This window comes from Martes martes (assembly GCF_963455335.1).
Source record: "Martes martes genome assembly, chromosome: 6".
Classification (NCBI taxonomy): domain Eukaryota; kingdom Metazoa; phylum Chordata; class Mammalia; order Carnivora; family Mustelidae; genus Martes; species Martes martes.
Genome location: NC_137893.1, coordinates 120,410,382 through 120,422,441, shown reverse-complemented (window position 1 = coordinate 120,422,441; position 12,060 = coordinate 120,410,382). Strand labels below are relative to the sequence as shown.

Here is a 12,060-nt window from a genome sequence, read left to right as displayed (position 1 = left end):
AATCAGATTCCAAAGTCTAGAGACATATTTGTTCTTTTTCAGCCACCTAAGGTGTTTCTTTATTTGTACCGTAAGTAGTATAACCAACAACAAAATCTTCCAGTTTTGATTTTACAGGGCAAGTGGTACTGAAGTAAACAGAACTGTAAGGGGTGGAGAGGGACAAGGTCCACAATTGCTGCAGGATGGTGTCTGTGCGCCCCCTGCTGGGAGAGCTGAGATATGCTCTTAGAAGGATGGGAACCCTGGGTACCTGGCCAAAGTTTTTCCCAGCACAGTAGGGACCGTACTGCTGTGGGAAGGACAGCATGTGGTACCAGAGACAGAAGCTGATCCGTAGATCCTTGAGGTGTGGGAATAGATCTTTTCAGGGCATGAGAACAATAGACAGCTGGATAAAGGCCAGGTGTTGTCTGGGCCACTGTTCCCACGTTCAGGAACCCCACCTTGTGGGTGAGGACATGCCGTCCTCCAGCCGAGTTAATAACTTCCTCCCCCAGCTGAGGAATATAGCTCTGCGTCTACAGCTCCTGCTCAAACTGTCTACCAAAACCACCTTGCAGCTCAGGATCAAATAGCATGGTCACAGGAAGGTGGGGTTTCAGGATACCCCTCAGAGACTGCCCTTCTCCCCAGAATTCCATCATGAAGGTGCATATGCTTGTAGGTGTGCTGGTCATGGTGGGCTTCGCAGTGGGAAAAGGTAAGTGGGGCCCAGGGGCGAGGAGGGAGAAGTGACTGAGTCCTGGAATGGGGTGGGGCTGTAGCTCTGGTTCCCAGGCTCCCTGCAAGCAGAACTTGGAATGAGCCAGCACTCCCACCCCACCTGTCTTCTGCTTCCCCAGCTCCTGTTCCTGAAGTCCGGACCTGCCACCTCTGCCTCTTAGAAGACCCTTCTGCAGGGTGCATTTCAGGCTCAGAGAAGTGCACCATCAGCACCCCATCACCGTGTATGGTGATCACCATCTATTATGGTGAGTCAAACCCCAGGAAGGGGCTGCTGGTGGGATAGCCCATGGCCTGGTCTCCTTTCCTCTCAGATGAGGGCTGCTTAGGGCCTGGGGTACAAGAGGAAGACAGCAGGATCCTGGAAGGAGGAGTCTAGGGTTCTGGGGAGGTCTGTTGAGCCAGTTTTTCCTTCCTTCAGAGGGAAGGAGTCTGGGATGGAAGTCGGGTCTGGGTGAGGCATGGGCAGAGTCTAGGGTAAGGATAACAGGTTTGGGGACTGGGAGGCAGTGGGAGTTACTAGCTAGCTGTTCCCTCTTCTCCAGATACCAAGATTCGTTTCTTCATCCGAGGCTGTGGACAGTATAATTCTTACCGCTGCCAAGAAAAACGTAATACCTACTTCTCAGAATACTGGTACCAGGCCCAGTGCTGCCAGTATGATTACTGCAACTCCTGGTCTAGTCCCCAGCTCCGCAGCTCCCTGGCTGATCCCCTGGCTGATCCCCCAGCTGGGGCCTGGGCCCTGCCCCTGTCCGAGTCCCAGATCCAGTGGTTCTACCAGGCCCTGAACCTCTCACTGCCCCTCCACAGCTTCCATGCTGGGAAGGAGCCCAAAGGCCTGGACCCCCTGGCCATCCTGCCCCTGAACCTGAACTTGTCCATTGCTGACCTACGTCACATATATTTGTTCCTCAACAGTTCAGGACTTTTGGTTCTTCCCTGGGCTAGGCCCTGATGGCTTAGCCTTCCTGGATTTCACTCCATTCCAGCATCTCTTCTCTAACACCACAGCCCCCTGCGCTGCCCTCCTAGAACACCCATGTTCTCTGCTCTGTGATTTCTCTGACCTCCCTTCCGCAGCAGGATTGTGGCTTTGGGATCTTTTCTTTCCCAGAAACTGGCAGTGCTCCCCCTCCTAGAAAATAATGAGTTCAGAGTTTGCCCAGGCTGGCCTGGGGAAGACACAGTGGCTTTCTCATCCCTTTCCTATCACCGGAGCTTGTCATCCCCCCTCATCTTTCAAATCCTTTGTCAGTCTGGTCACCTGCCCCCGTTTAGATCTGGTTGTAGATCACATCCTGTGCCTATCTTGAGACCCAGACTGAACTTGCAACAAGAAGAATGAAGGGTAGACTTACCTGCACACTTCCTGACTAGGCACTGTGTTGTCCCTGCCTCATTGCCTCCACCCCCACCCTTGCTCTGGTCGTCTGTTTCTCTCCTCTCTTGTTGCAGTCCCTGGCCTCCTCAGCCCCACTTGGCATCACTGAGGCCTGACACCCACTTCAGCAGATGCCAGAGGAGAGGAGAGGTGAGGGTCTGGCCTGCTCTGCTCCACATTTCCTGCTTGCTCTCCACAACCTCCACAATAAATGGACTGGACTGAGACTGTGTCACACTGTTTATGGGGTCAGGCTCAGGTGTGAACAAAAAGAAGGTTGATTGGGCATGGGGATCAAACCATCTACAGCCTGGCCCACTCTACTTGGCCTTTGTGGCTTCCTCATGGCTTGTCCCCTAAAAGCCTATATCCATCCCACCTTCTGCTTAGTTAGAGATCTGTTCAGCTGTGAGGGTTATGATTTCTTAGCCTTTGACTTGCCTTATAGGGGTGCCTGTCTGGTTCAGTCAGTAGAGTATGCGACTCTTGATCCTGGAGTTAAGTTCGAACCCCACATTGGGTGTAGAGATTATTTAAAAATAAAATCTTTAATTTAAAAAAAGGTTGCCCTAGAAACAAAACATAGAAAGTTAAACCCCGGTCACATCAGGGTTTTCCATCTAAGAGGGGTGGAAAAACCTTTGAACCAGGAAAACTCAGGAGCAAACCAAGGGGCCCAGGTCTGTATCTCAGAGTTACCTGGTGCTGAGGGATCTGGGTTCTTGCCTGTTCTTTTTAGGATCCTGGCACTCAGGACCCCTCAGTAGGGAGCTACGTTGGGGCATGGGGGTGTTCAGAGATACATGGTTGGAGCTGCCATTGCTAGATCTTTAATTTTAATACTCCATTTGAAAAACTACAAGCATATAAAAAGCAATAATGAATATTCATAACTTTTTCCATTTGTGCAGTAAACACACTGCTCTGGGCTTGGTGTTAATGAGTACAGCTCATTCTGAATCTCATAAACCAGTGCTGGGGTTGTGAAACCTTTATCTGAAAAGTAGTACAGCTTTGGTTGGGGTACCCAATCCCAGCTCCTTTGCCATTTGGATAAGTTTGTCCCTACCTTACTTTGGTCACCTGTCAAGGAGGGGCTAGTACCTCATAGGCTTGAAAGAATGCATGTAAGTGTGTGTACAGGTGAAAATGAGAGCCTCCAAAATAGACACATGCCCTAGGGACAAAGGTACATACAGATTGTGGCATTCATGTATGTATGTATTAACTACTACTTTTTAAAATGTTTAAAGATTTTATTTATTTGAGAGAACACAAGCAGGGGCGCCTGGGTGGCTCAGTGGGTTAAAGCCTCTGACTTCGGTCAGGTCATGATCTCAGGGTTCTGGGATTGAGCCCTACATCAGGCTCTCTGCTCAGCAAGGAGCCTGCTTCCCCCTCTCTCGAGAGAACACAACAAGCAGGGAGGAGGGGGAGGGAGAAGCAGACCCCCAGCTAAGCAGGGAGCTTGATGCAGGGCCCAAAAGGCAGACACTTAACCAACTGAGCCACCAAGTGTGCCCCTGTTACTACTACTTTTTAAAGGAATCTCTATCCCCAATGTGGGGCTCAAACTCACAACCGGGAGATCAAAAGTGACACATTGTACCAACTAAGCCAACCAGGTGCCCCTCTGGCCTATTTTTAAACCTCTGGCAAAACACACAGAAGCTTGCATACACCATAACTTGAGTTTTTGTAAACCACACACCTGTGTCACCAGTCCTCCAGTCAGTATAAAGGCCTTTATTAGCACCCAAGGCTGCCTTTGTGCACCCTCCCAGGCATGTCTCCCAACTCAGCGGTAGCCACTGTCCTGAGTTGTAGCTGCTTAGAGGAATTCTTGATACACATGGCATCATATAGCATATATTTTCACTTACACATTTTGTCCAAATGTTAACAGAGCTCCATGGCTCTTTTAATGGTCTGTGCTCTGGTAGGAAGCACCGATATTAATATATATGTCAGGGAGCAGTTGGAGGTCCAAAAATAGGTCCAAACCTGTGTGCACCCCCCCCCCCCCCCCCCGCTGCAGTCTGGGCCCACTTTTCTCCATCACCTCTGATTTTGGTGTAAAAGTCTATGTTTATACAGCTCTAGCAAGGCAAAGGGGAGGACAGTCTCAGAGGCTGAGGAACGCAAGGCCCAAAATTCTGCAGTAACTTCACAGTCCTTGAAGAGGGAAGCTGAGCCTGGGATCAGTCCAAGACTCCACGAGACCTAGCAACTCTTCCACAGAAGGCTTCCCCCACCCCGCCCCAGGCCTGGGCCTCTCACAGCTCCACTCCCACCAGCACCCTCTCTTCCCCCTGTGAACCTCCCTTCCAGTTCTCACACAGCTCTGGATTTGACCCCACTGCCAAGGATGCCCCCTGCCCTTTCAGCCATCCCTGCAGGAGCACTTCAAGTTCCTCTTCACCTTTTCATGCCTGGAGGTGAATCCAAGACATGGAGTCTGGGCAGGAGCAGAGCTCAGCAGAGCTGGGAGCCCCTTACCTGCCCCCACAGGGGGGCATTCAGGCAGGATCTCAGCCTCTCTCAGCCTCCACCACGACCAGAAGAGACAGGCCATATAGTTTGCACACCAATTTATTTGGAACACCTGGGGACTTGAGGTGAGAGAGGCCTATAGTGGGAGAAGGGGCAAAGCCAGGCAAAGAAGCAGCTGAGAGGTGGGAAAAGAGAGGAGAAAAGCTGTCAGACCGTGAGGACTTGAAGGCAAAACTCAGAGACTTCTGGAGAGGGAGCCCGGGGGAGGGACAGAGTGGGAATAGGAGTATTGAGGGGTGTCAACCGAGAGGCAGATAGGGCTGGGATCCTATTGAGGGAGGCCGGGAGGGCTGGTAGAAGGAACTGGAAGTTGTTCTGGCTGTGCCAGCCAGCTGGAAATCGGGAAGATGAAAGGCAACTGGCAGGATTTTATTCTAAAATTCTCTGCAGAAATTCTAAGGAATATAGAAGACTCTGTTCTGGGGGTTATTGCAGAACTCCCGGAAGCAGCATCGAGAAAATATCCAGAAGCCAAACACTGGAGAAGAGCGGGTATATGAACAATCACTCATCTGCTCCTTGCGGCGGCAGTCACTCACCATGATGTCAGAACCACTGTCTGGGGAAGGATGGCAGCAACCAGTGATACATAGATCTCAGGTCCCAGGCACACCCCCAAACCCCTCCATCCCCTCCATATGGACTTAGCATCACTGCCCCCACACCCTTCCCTGGATCCCCAAAAGGCAACAATTCCTGAAACTGGGCAGGGGCAGGGATGGCAGGGGGAGTTACCAGCTATGGATTCTGTGGAAGGTTGGTGGGAAAGAGCCGCTCAAAATATAGTAATGGTTGGAGGGGGCTGAGCTGGGTCTTGCTCCAGGGGAACCAGCACTTTGGCTGGGACCATATAAGAAGAAATTGGGAGAGGCATCTCTTTGATATGCTTGAGTACTCTGATATTGGACCATATCTATTTTTAAGAAGTGTAATAAAAAGACTTGAATTTGAAAGTGATTTCATGTAGTGGTTGTTAAGAGCACCATTTCTGGAATCACCACAAACTGACTCAGCTTCTAGGAGACTTGAGCAAAGAATTGACCTTTCTGTGCCTCTGTTTCCTCATCTGTAAAATGGGGTGGGGTGTAGTAATAACTACCTATCTCAGAGGATTGTGCTTCAAATAGTGCTGGCACATAATATGTGTTTTGTGTTTTAAAAAAGGTAAGGGAGGGGCCCCCAGCTGAAAGATAGAGAGGGTGAGGGAGGGAGGAAAAGAGAGAAAGAAGGAAGGAAGGAAAGAAAAAGGGAGAGAGAGCAGAAAGAAAAGTGTAAGGGATTGTGTGGAAAAGCAGGCATGAGGAACAGGGAATATAGACAATTTTCAGCAAATTGAAAAATGAGGTGGAGCTGTCCAGAGGGCCAGTTGACATGACAGTTTGGCCTAACATTCAAACTGAGGAGGAATCCGAGCAAATCCTCTGGGAAGAGTGAAGTGGGAAGACAGCTAAGGCCCAAACTTTGGTGAACGTGAACCTTAAGGGTCAAGGAGAATAAGGCAAGACCCAGGGAAAGAGACCAGGAAGAGGCAGTGGACGAGGCAGAGAGGTCTGCAGGAACTGTGGCTCACAGGCAGGGAGAAGGCAGTCTGAGGACAGACTGGGGGATTTGGTGATCACAAGGGTCCCCCACAAGGCTGGGTGCTGTAAGGAAGGCAGAATCTGGTCAACGGCAGGCTTAGGGAACAGGAGCGTGGAAGTGGAGACCAAGAATGGCTCTGAAGGTAAGGAAAGAGACCAGGGTGGGGAGCAGTATCTAGAGGTTGCAGGAACCCAACACGGGGTGCAGCTGAGAGATGCATTTCCAGAATGGGCTGAGCCGAAGACAAGCAGCTCACTGTTCTTTATGAGGAGGGTCATGCAGCTGCTGCCAGGTGGGGCAAGGCAGATGTCAGACCCCAGAAGGCATCCCAACTCCTTGGTCTCCAAGAGGCATCGATAGCAGCGCAGGTATTTGGGGAGCTGAACCGAATCAGGATCAAAATCACCTAGAACACAGAGAAACACTGACTCCAAACCCACCTCATTTCCTGGTTGGTCAACCCCCCTCCCCACCTCCCCATCTCAGAAAACCATAAGAACTCCATTTCTTGAAAACCATCTGGGTTAATCCTCTATCAGAGACCTTAAAGTCCTTGTTAAAATCTCCATTCTCTGCTCTTACACCTCCTGAAATAAGGAACTCGTTAAGGAATTCATTCACTCGTTCAACATGTATTTGAGGGGCTAACGTGTGCCCAGCACTCTGCAAGCTTCTAAGTTCAAAGGTTGGGCAGGGGCCCCTCATTCCAGCTTTGGGGAGTTCAGTGAGGACAGTTCTTCCTCTGGGACTTGGTTTTACAGTCCCCCACCACCATGGACTCGCTTTTGAATATGCTTCCTTAAATCTGTAATGTTCAGAGGTGAAAACGAGACTGCATCATCACAGGATAGGAGTCGTCTGTGTTTTGGGTAGACAGATGTCAAGCAGCCCACCACCACATTCTCTGTTTGGTGGTCTTTTCATTCATATTAAACGCTGTCACCAAAGCCCTCCCCACGAGGATATACAGCTCCCTCTTCCTCCGGTCCCTGGCCCAGACCACATGTTAATGAGTCCCCAGACCCATGAGGAGTGCACTAAGGAGCACTTAGTGTGAGGCAGATACTGAACAAACGCTTTGAATCCTATTTCTACATAGGTGGTGTTTTGCAGTCAAGTGAGGAGATATCAGGCTGGACTGAGGCTTGTTCTACTCTGGGGATCCTAGTTCTATCATTTAGCACGTTCCAGGGACCCTCCCTATTCTGCACTGCCCCAGATTTAAACGGCATCCCTTCAGTGTCTCCATTCAGGTCTCTGCTGTTAAGATGGCCCTGGAGTAAAAACTAGAAATCTCCCTCAGAGTGAACATCAGTCTATTGCCAGTCCCTAGGCATTATTCCATCAAGCCCATCCATCCCATCTTTCATCCTGCCGGGTTTACCTGAGCATCCTGGGCAGATGTACCCATACACCTGCTATCTGTGGATTTCTCCACTCAGCAAACCAGGAGACCCTTCTGACCCCTTAGAGCCACTTACCAACCACCAAGCACATCATGACCAGCACTGTTAAAAGGACCATGTGTAGGGCTTGGGGGATGCTGTGGAGGCCCAGGGACCCCATACTCCAGCGACCTGCAGGGCCTGCCATAAGATGCATGACTGCCCACCAGCCTCCAGTTGGGGCTTATATTGGTGGAAGAGAAATTGGCCAAGAGGAAGGGAACACCCATTTGGAGTGGAAATCAGTGCCAGGATAGCCAGAGAGACAGAGTGTCCTCACCCATGACCCCACTAAGTCCTAATATTCTACCTTGGGGACAGGACCCTGGCAAGAGGAAATGAGAGGGAAACTTTCATATTTAATCTACAGAAGTTTATTCAAAGTAACAGATGTTGGGGATACAACATGGCACAAAATCCCTGCCCTCACAGTCTAGTGGGGAGGCAACAAGAAATAATCGGGGGTGGGGAGGGAGACGAGTGCTTCCCAGGAGCGCCTGGTCAGTCCAGGGCACTGACCAAAAGGATCAACAAGATCAGATTTCTCTTTGTAAAAGATTGCCAACGTGAGGAAACCAGTGAAGAAGCTATTCCTGAGTCCAGTCACAAGATGGCGGTATGGTCTAGCAGAAGAGAGGCAGGAGGCTGTATGAATGAATCTGACCAATGTTTAGGAGAAAGACTGGACAGATCTGGAGTTAGACTGAATACGGAAAGAGGAAAAGTGGGGGAATACGCTTGCATAAGGAGGTGATTGGTGATTACCACTTTCCAAGATGGAGAAAACGTGGAACGGTAAGAAATCCCAAAGCGAGGACATTTGGGTCCCCAGTGACCTATTCAGTCCAGTGGCCTCTGTCGGGGTTCCGGGTGGCCAGCACCTTTCCTTACGCCCCCCTTCCTCTGCCCGCCTAAGCTCAGCTGCAGGTCAGTGGTTCTGATCTCCGGCGCCCACGGGCTCCGACGCCGTACCCTCGTTCTCCGAGCTTGACTGCACCTCAGTGCTCCCAGGAGGATGCGGGGGCCGCCCCCAGCCCAAGTTCCGTTCTCGGCGGGGAACGGCTGGGAAGAAAACCTGGGAGAGCTGTGCCCGCGTGGGACCCAGACATTCACCCCTAACGGACAACCAGAGGACTACGCGGCTTCCCCGGAAGGCGGCGCTGCCGGGCCACCAACTCTCCCAGGCCCGAGGCTACTCAGCAACCAATCAGCGGCGGTGGGCGTCCCAGGCGCCCCGCCCACCTCCTCTGCGGGGGCATGGGGCGGGGGCGTGGCCTGCTTGGCTCGACAGGTTGACGGACTCAGCTTGTTACTTTCGAGATCCGTCTCTCTAAGAGACCTGGGATTTTCAGTTTATTATTATTACTATTTTTTAAAAAAAGATTTTATTTATCCATTTGTCAGAGAGAGCGTACAGGCAGGAGGAGCAGCAGAAAGAGGGAGAAGTAGGCTCCCCGCTGTGAGCAAAGATCCGGAGATCACGACCCGAGCCAGAGGCAGACGCTTAACCAGCAGAGCCACCCAGGCGCCCCTTGGGGTTTTTACTTTAAGTGTGGGTGGACTCTGGGAAGAGCTGGGCGTACAGAGCGGATCGCCTGCTCCAGTTTCAGGTCTGGAGGTTTGGGGTGCGGCCCTGCCGGAGGACTCCCTGCTTAAAGTCCCGGACCTTCCAAAAATCATCCGGCCTCGGGGTGCTGACGGGGAAGATGGGAAGAAATGGACGGAGACTCGCGCCAAGAAGACGCACGGGAAAGAAGAATCACGAAAGGAAAGCGCACGCCGCTGCGCTCCCAAGAGCCTTGGGATGAATGAAAAAAGAAAAATGTGATATTGAAAAAGTCAGAGTAATGAATTTGGGGGGGGGGTGGCGCCAGGCACCAGCCGAAATGTCTGTTGAAGGAACGACAGAGTGGTAGAAGAGAATCAGAGAGCGGGGGCTACTCTTGAAGCGAAGGGGGCAAAAGGGCGTCCTCGAAACCCCTCTCTCGAATATAACCGTAGCGACAAGTCCAAGCACTAGTGAGTTACGGGTAGCTAAGGCTGGGCTCCCTGAAGGAGTCCGGGAAGACTCGCTGGGGACTAGGAGACCCGCAGGCCCCGCGCTCAGCGGGAGGCAACACACCCAGGCTGGGCTGGGTGGGGCTGGGAGAGGTGGCGTGGCCTCAGCGCCGGCAAAGCAGCCCTGTTTCATCTTGTTACTCCCCAGTGTAAGCGACAGGGCGCGGCCAGTGCGCTGGCACTGCCCTGTGAGTTCGTTGCCACGGTGACGGGCTCCAAGGAGGTTCTCCCGGGTGAAGAGGCGGGGCGCTGCTGTAGTCGCCACAGTGACAGCAGCGAAGGGCGGTATCTACGCTGAGTGCCCCCCCCTCGGGACGAGGGATTCCTGGGGGTAAGCCAACGGCTGACGAAACAAAGGAGGTGGGGCCTGAGGACAGAATGCCGGCGTCGGGGGAATGGGGCGGGGCCAGCAAGGGACGGGGCTACGGATGATCAGGCTGGGCGAGAGTCAAGTTCTGTTAGCGGAAAGGCTAGACCAGGCGGTCTGGAGAGAAACGGGGGAAGCGATCTTAAACCCGAATATAAATAAATGAAAAAACAACAACAACAACAACAAATGAATGACTCGGTTCCTCCCTCAGGGAGTTGGGATAGCTTGTTGAGTGGCTGGATGATGAATGAATGGATAGGTACCTGGCCCTCACTCACTTGTGACAGCCAGGAAGGAGACACCTGACCCTCCTGGGGAAGGGGTCCTTCAGCTCACGCTGAAAGCAGTGCAGGGCGAACCTGCATCTATAAGATAGGGGAAAATGAGGGATGGCCTAGCCCAGGGACCCCCTCTCCTTCCCAGGTTTCCTTCTTAGGTGCTAATTCTTTGTCCCAGCCTCCATCCTCTCACCAAATGTGCCCAGCTCCTTGGGGATGCCTGGCCGTCCGCGCCTTACCTGGTGCCCAGTAGGGCAAGGTCTAGAGCCCCAGCAGATGAGGGATCTGCATCTCAGCTGTTCTGAGACTGTCCAAACCCTGCTGTATAGGGTGAGGGGTGGACAGGGAGCTGGTCCCAACCCCGGTGGGGGGTAGTTCTGAAAACAGACAGCTGATGTGAGCTTTAAACAGTGAAGTAATCTAAGGAGGTAGACTAAAGCCCCTGCCTGTGTGTGGGGTGTCCAGAATTCAAATGTTAAACCTAACCCTCGCTATCCACTTCAGATATCCAAGGGCTCCTCATGACATCCACTGTTCTTTATAGTATGTCCAGGAAGAAGGGGGGAGGGGGAAGTGGTGATAGAGGCAGGTCAACGGAGTCCCTAGTTGCCATGGCCAAGAAGGGAATTCCTTTGCCTCCCAGGTGGGAAGGTGGGCCTAGGTACCCCCTATTTGCATTCAAGGAGGTTGTTAATTTAGCTGAACAGACTTGTTTTCCAGGGGATTAGCTGTATTCATAGATGAGGGAAGGTGAGGTTCAGAACTTGGCAACTGGTCCTACAGCTTCTTGCTCCACACTTCCCACCGTGTTTGCCACCTGAGACAGGACAGTGGAGCAGAGTGCCAGCATCACTTCTCCAGTGTTTGCTCAAAGTGGTGAAGCTGTGGTCACTTCCTCTCTTTTAACCCCAAATACCAGGTGTTGTATCACCTGACAAGTCTCAGAGATCACCCTTCCAGTGGAGACTCAGTATGCTCCTGTCCCAGAGACTGCAGAAGGACCTTCATGCCCTGGGGCCCAGGAGACACTGAAATTAGTCAGCGGCCATCCAGGACAACAGAACTTTATTGCTTGCCCATGTTAAGCTTGTTCAAAACAGTGGCCAAGGTGGTAAATCTGGGGGAGTATCATCTAGAAAAGAGGTTCCCAAAGAAGGAAGTGGCCAGGGAACATACTGATGGGTGGGAGAAGGACTGATTCTGTTCCATGAAATCCAAGGATTGGAAATAGGACAGAAGTTAGAGGAAACCAATTTCCTCAGGTTCAAACTAAGGATTTTCTTCTAATAGCTGTCCAGAACGGTGAAGTGTGGCTCTAGGGGAACATGAGCCCTTGGAGCTCTGGCCTCCGTCCGTGACAGGCCCTGTTGTTGGAGACTTGATGACACAGTGAGGAGGTGTGCAGGGTTTGCTGCTTAAGACATGAGGAGTGGGCTGTTCCTCACTCCTCATGGGAATAGCGAGAGCTGTGCAAGGAACACTGGGGGTACTGACGGTGAAGCCATGCGGGTTGAATTTGGAAATCCATAGAAGATCCCTGAGTAGGGGAAATCAGGTACGAGAACCCTTTGTAGGCGCCAAAGCCGTGAGCTCCTGGGGAGGCTGCAGGGTTACGCAGGATGGACTGGGGTGCCAGCAGGGGAGGCTGTACATGATACTACTAGA

At 51.9% G+C, this 12,060-nt stretch overlaps 2 protein-coding genes across 2 annotated transcripts; one reads left to right on the top strand and one right to left on the bottom strand.

Moving 5' to 3' along the window:
- Positions 1 to 440: 440 nt before the first annotated feature.
- Positions 441 to 2,330, top strand: LY6G5B (lymphocyte antigen 6 family member G5B). The gene is made up of 3 exons (XM_080806052.1): positions 441 to 703; positions 846 to 974; positions 1,272 to 2,330. Exons 1-3 carry the CDS (start codon positions 580 to 582, stop codon positions 1,682 to 1,684), a joined length of 666 nt encoding a protein of 221 aa, XP_080662178.1. The 5' UTR covers positions 441 to 579; the 3' UTR covers positions 1,685 to 2,330.
- A 2,611-nt stretch (positions 2,331 to 4,941) lies between these two features.
- Positions 4,942 to 7,846, bottom strand: LY6G5C (lymphocyte antigen 6 family member G5C; the record flags this gene model as incomplete). The annotated part of the gene is made up of 3 exons (XM_080805948.1): positions 4,942 to 5,222; positions 6,501 to 6,650; positions 7,726 to 7,846. The coding sequence occupies 3 exons, from the start codon at positions 7,844 to 7,846 to the stop codon at positions 5,059 to 5,061; spliced, it is 435 nt and encodes a 144-aa protein (XP_080662074.1). The 3' UTR covers positions 4,942 to 5,058.
- Between the last annotated feature and the right edge of the window lie 4,214 nt (positions 7,847 to 12,060).

Coding starts and splice junctions, on each gene's coding strand:
- LY6G5B (XM_080806052.1), top strand. CDS start 580: ATGGTCACAGGAAGGTGGGGTTTCAGGATACCCCTCAGAGACTGCCCT. Junction 704..845: donor GGGCTTCGCAGTGGGAAAAG/GTAAGTGGGGCC, acceptor CTGCTTCCCCAG/CTCCTGTTCCTGAAGTCCGG. Junction 975..1,271: donor GGTGATCACCATCTATTATG/GTGAGTCAAACC, acceptor CCTCTTCTCCAG/ATACCAAGATTCGTTTCTTC.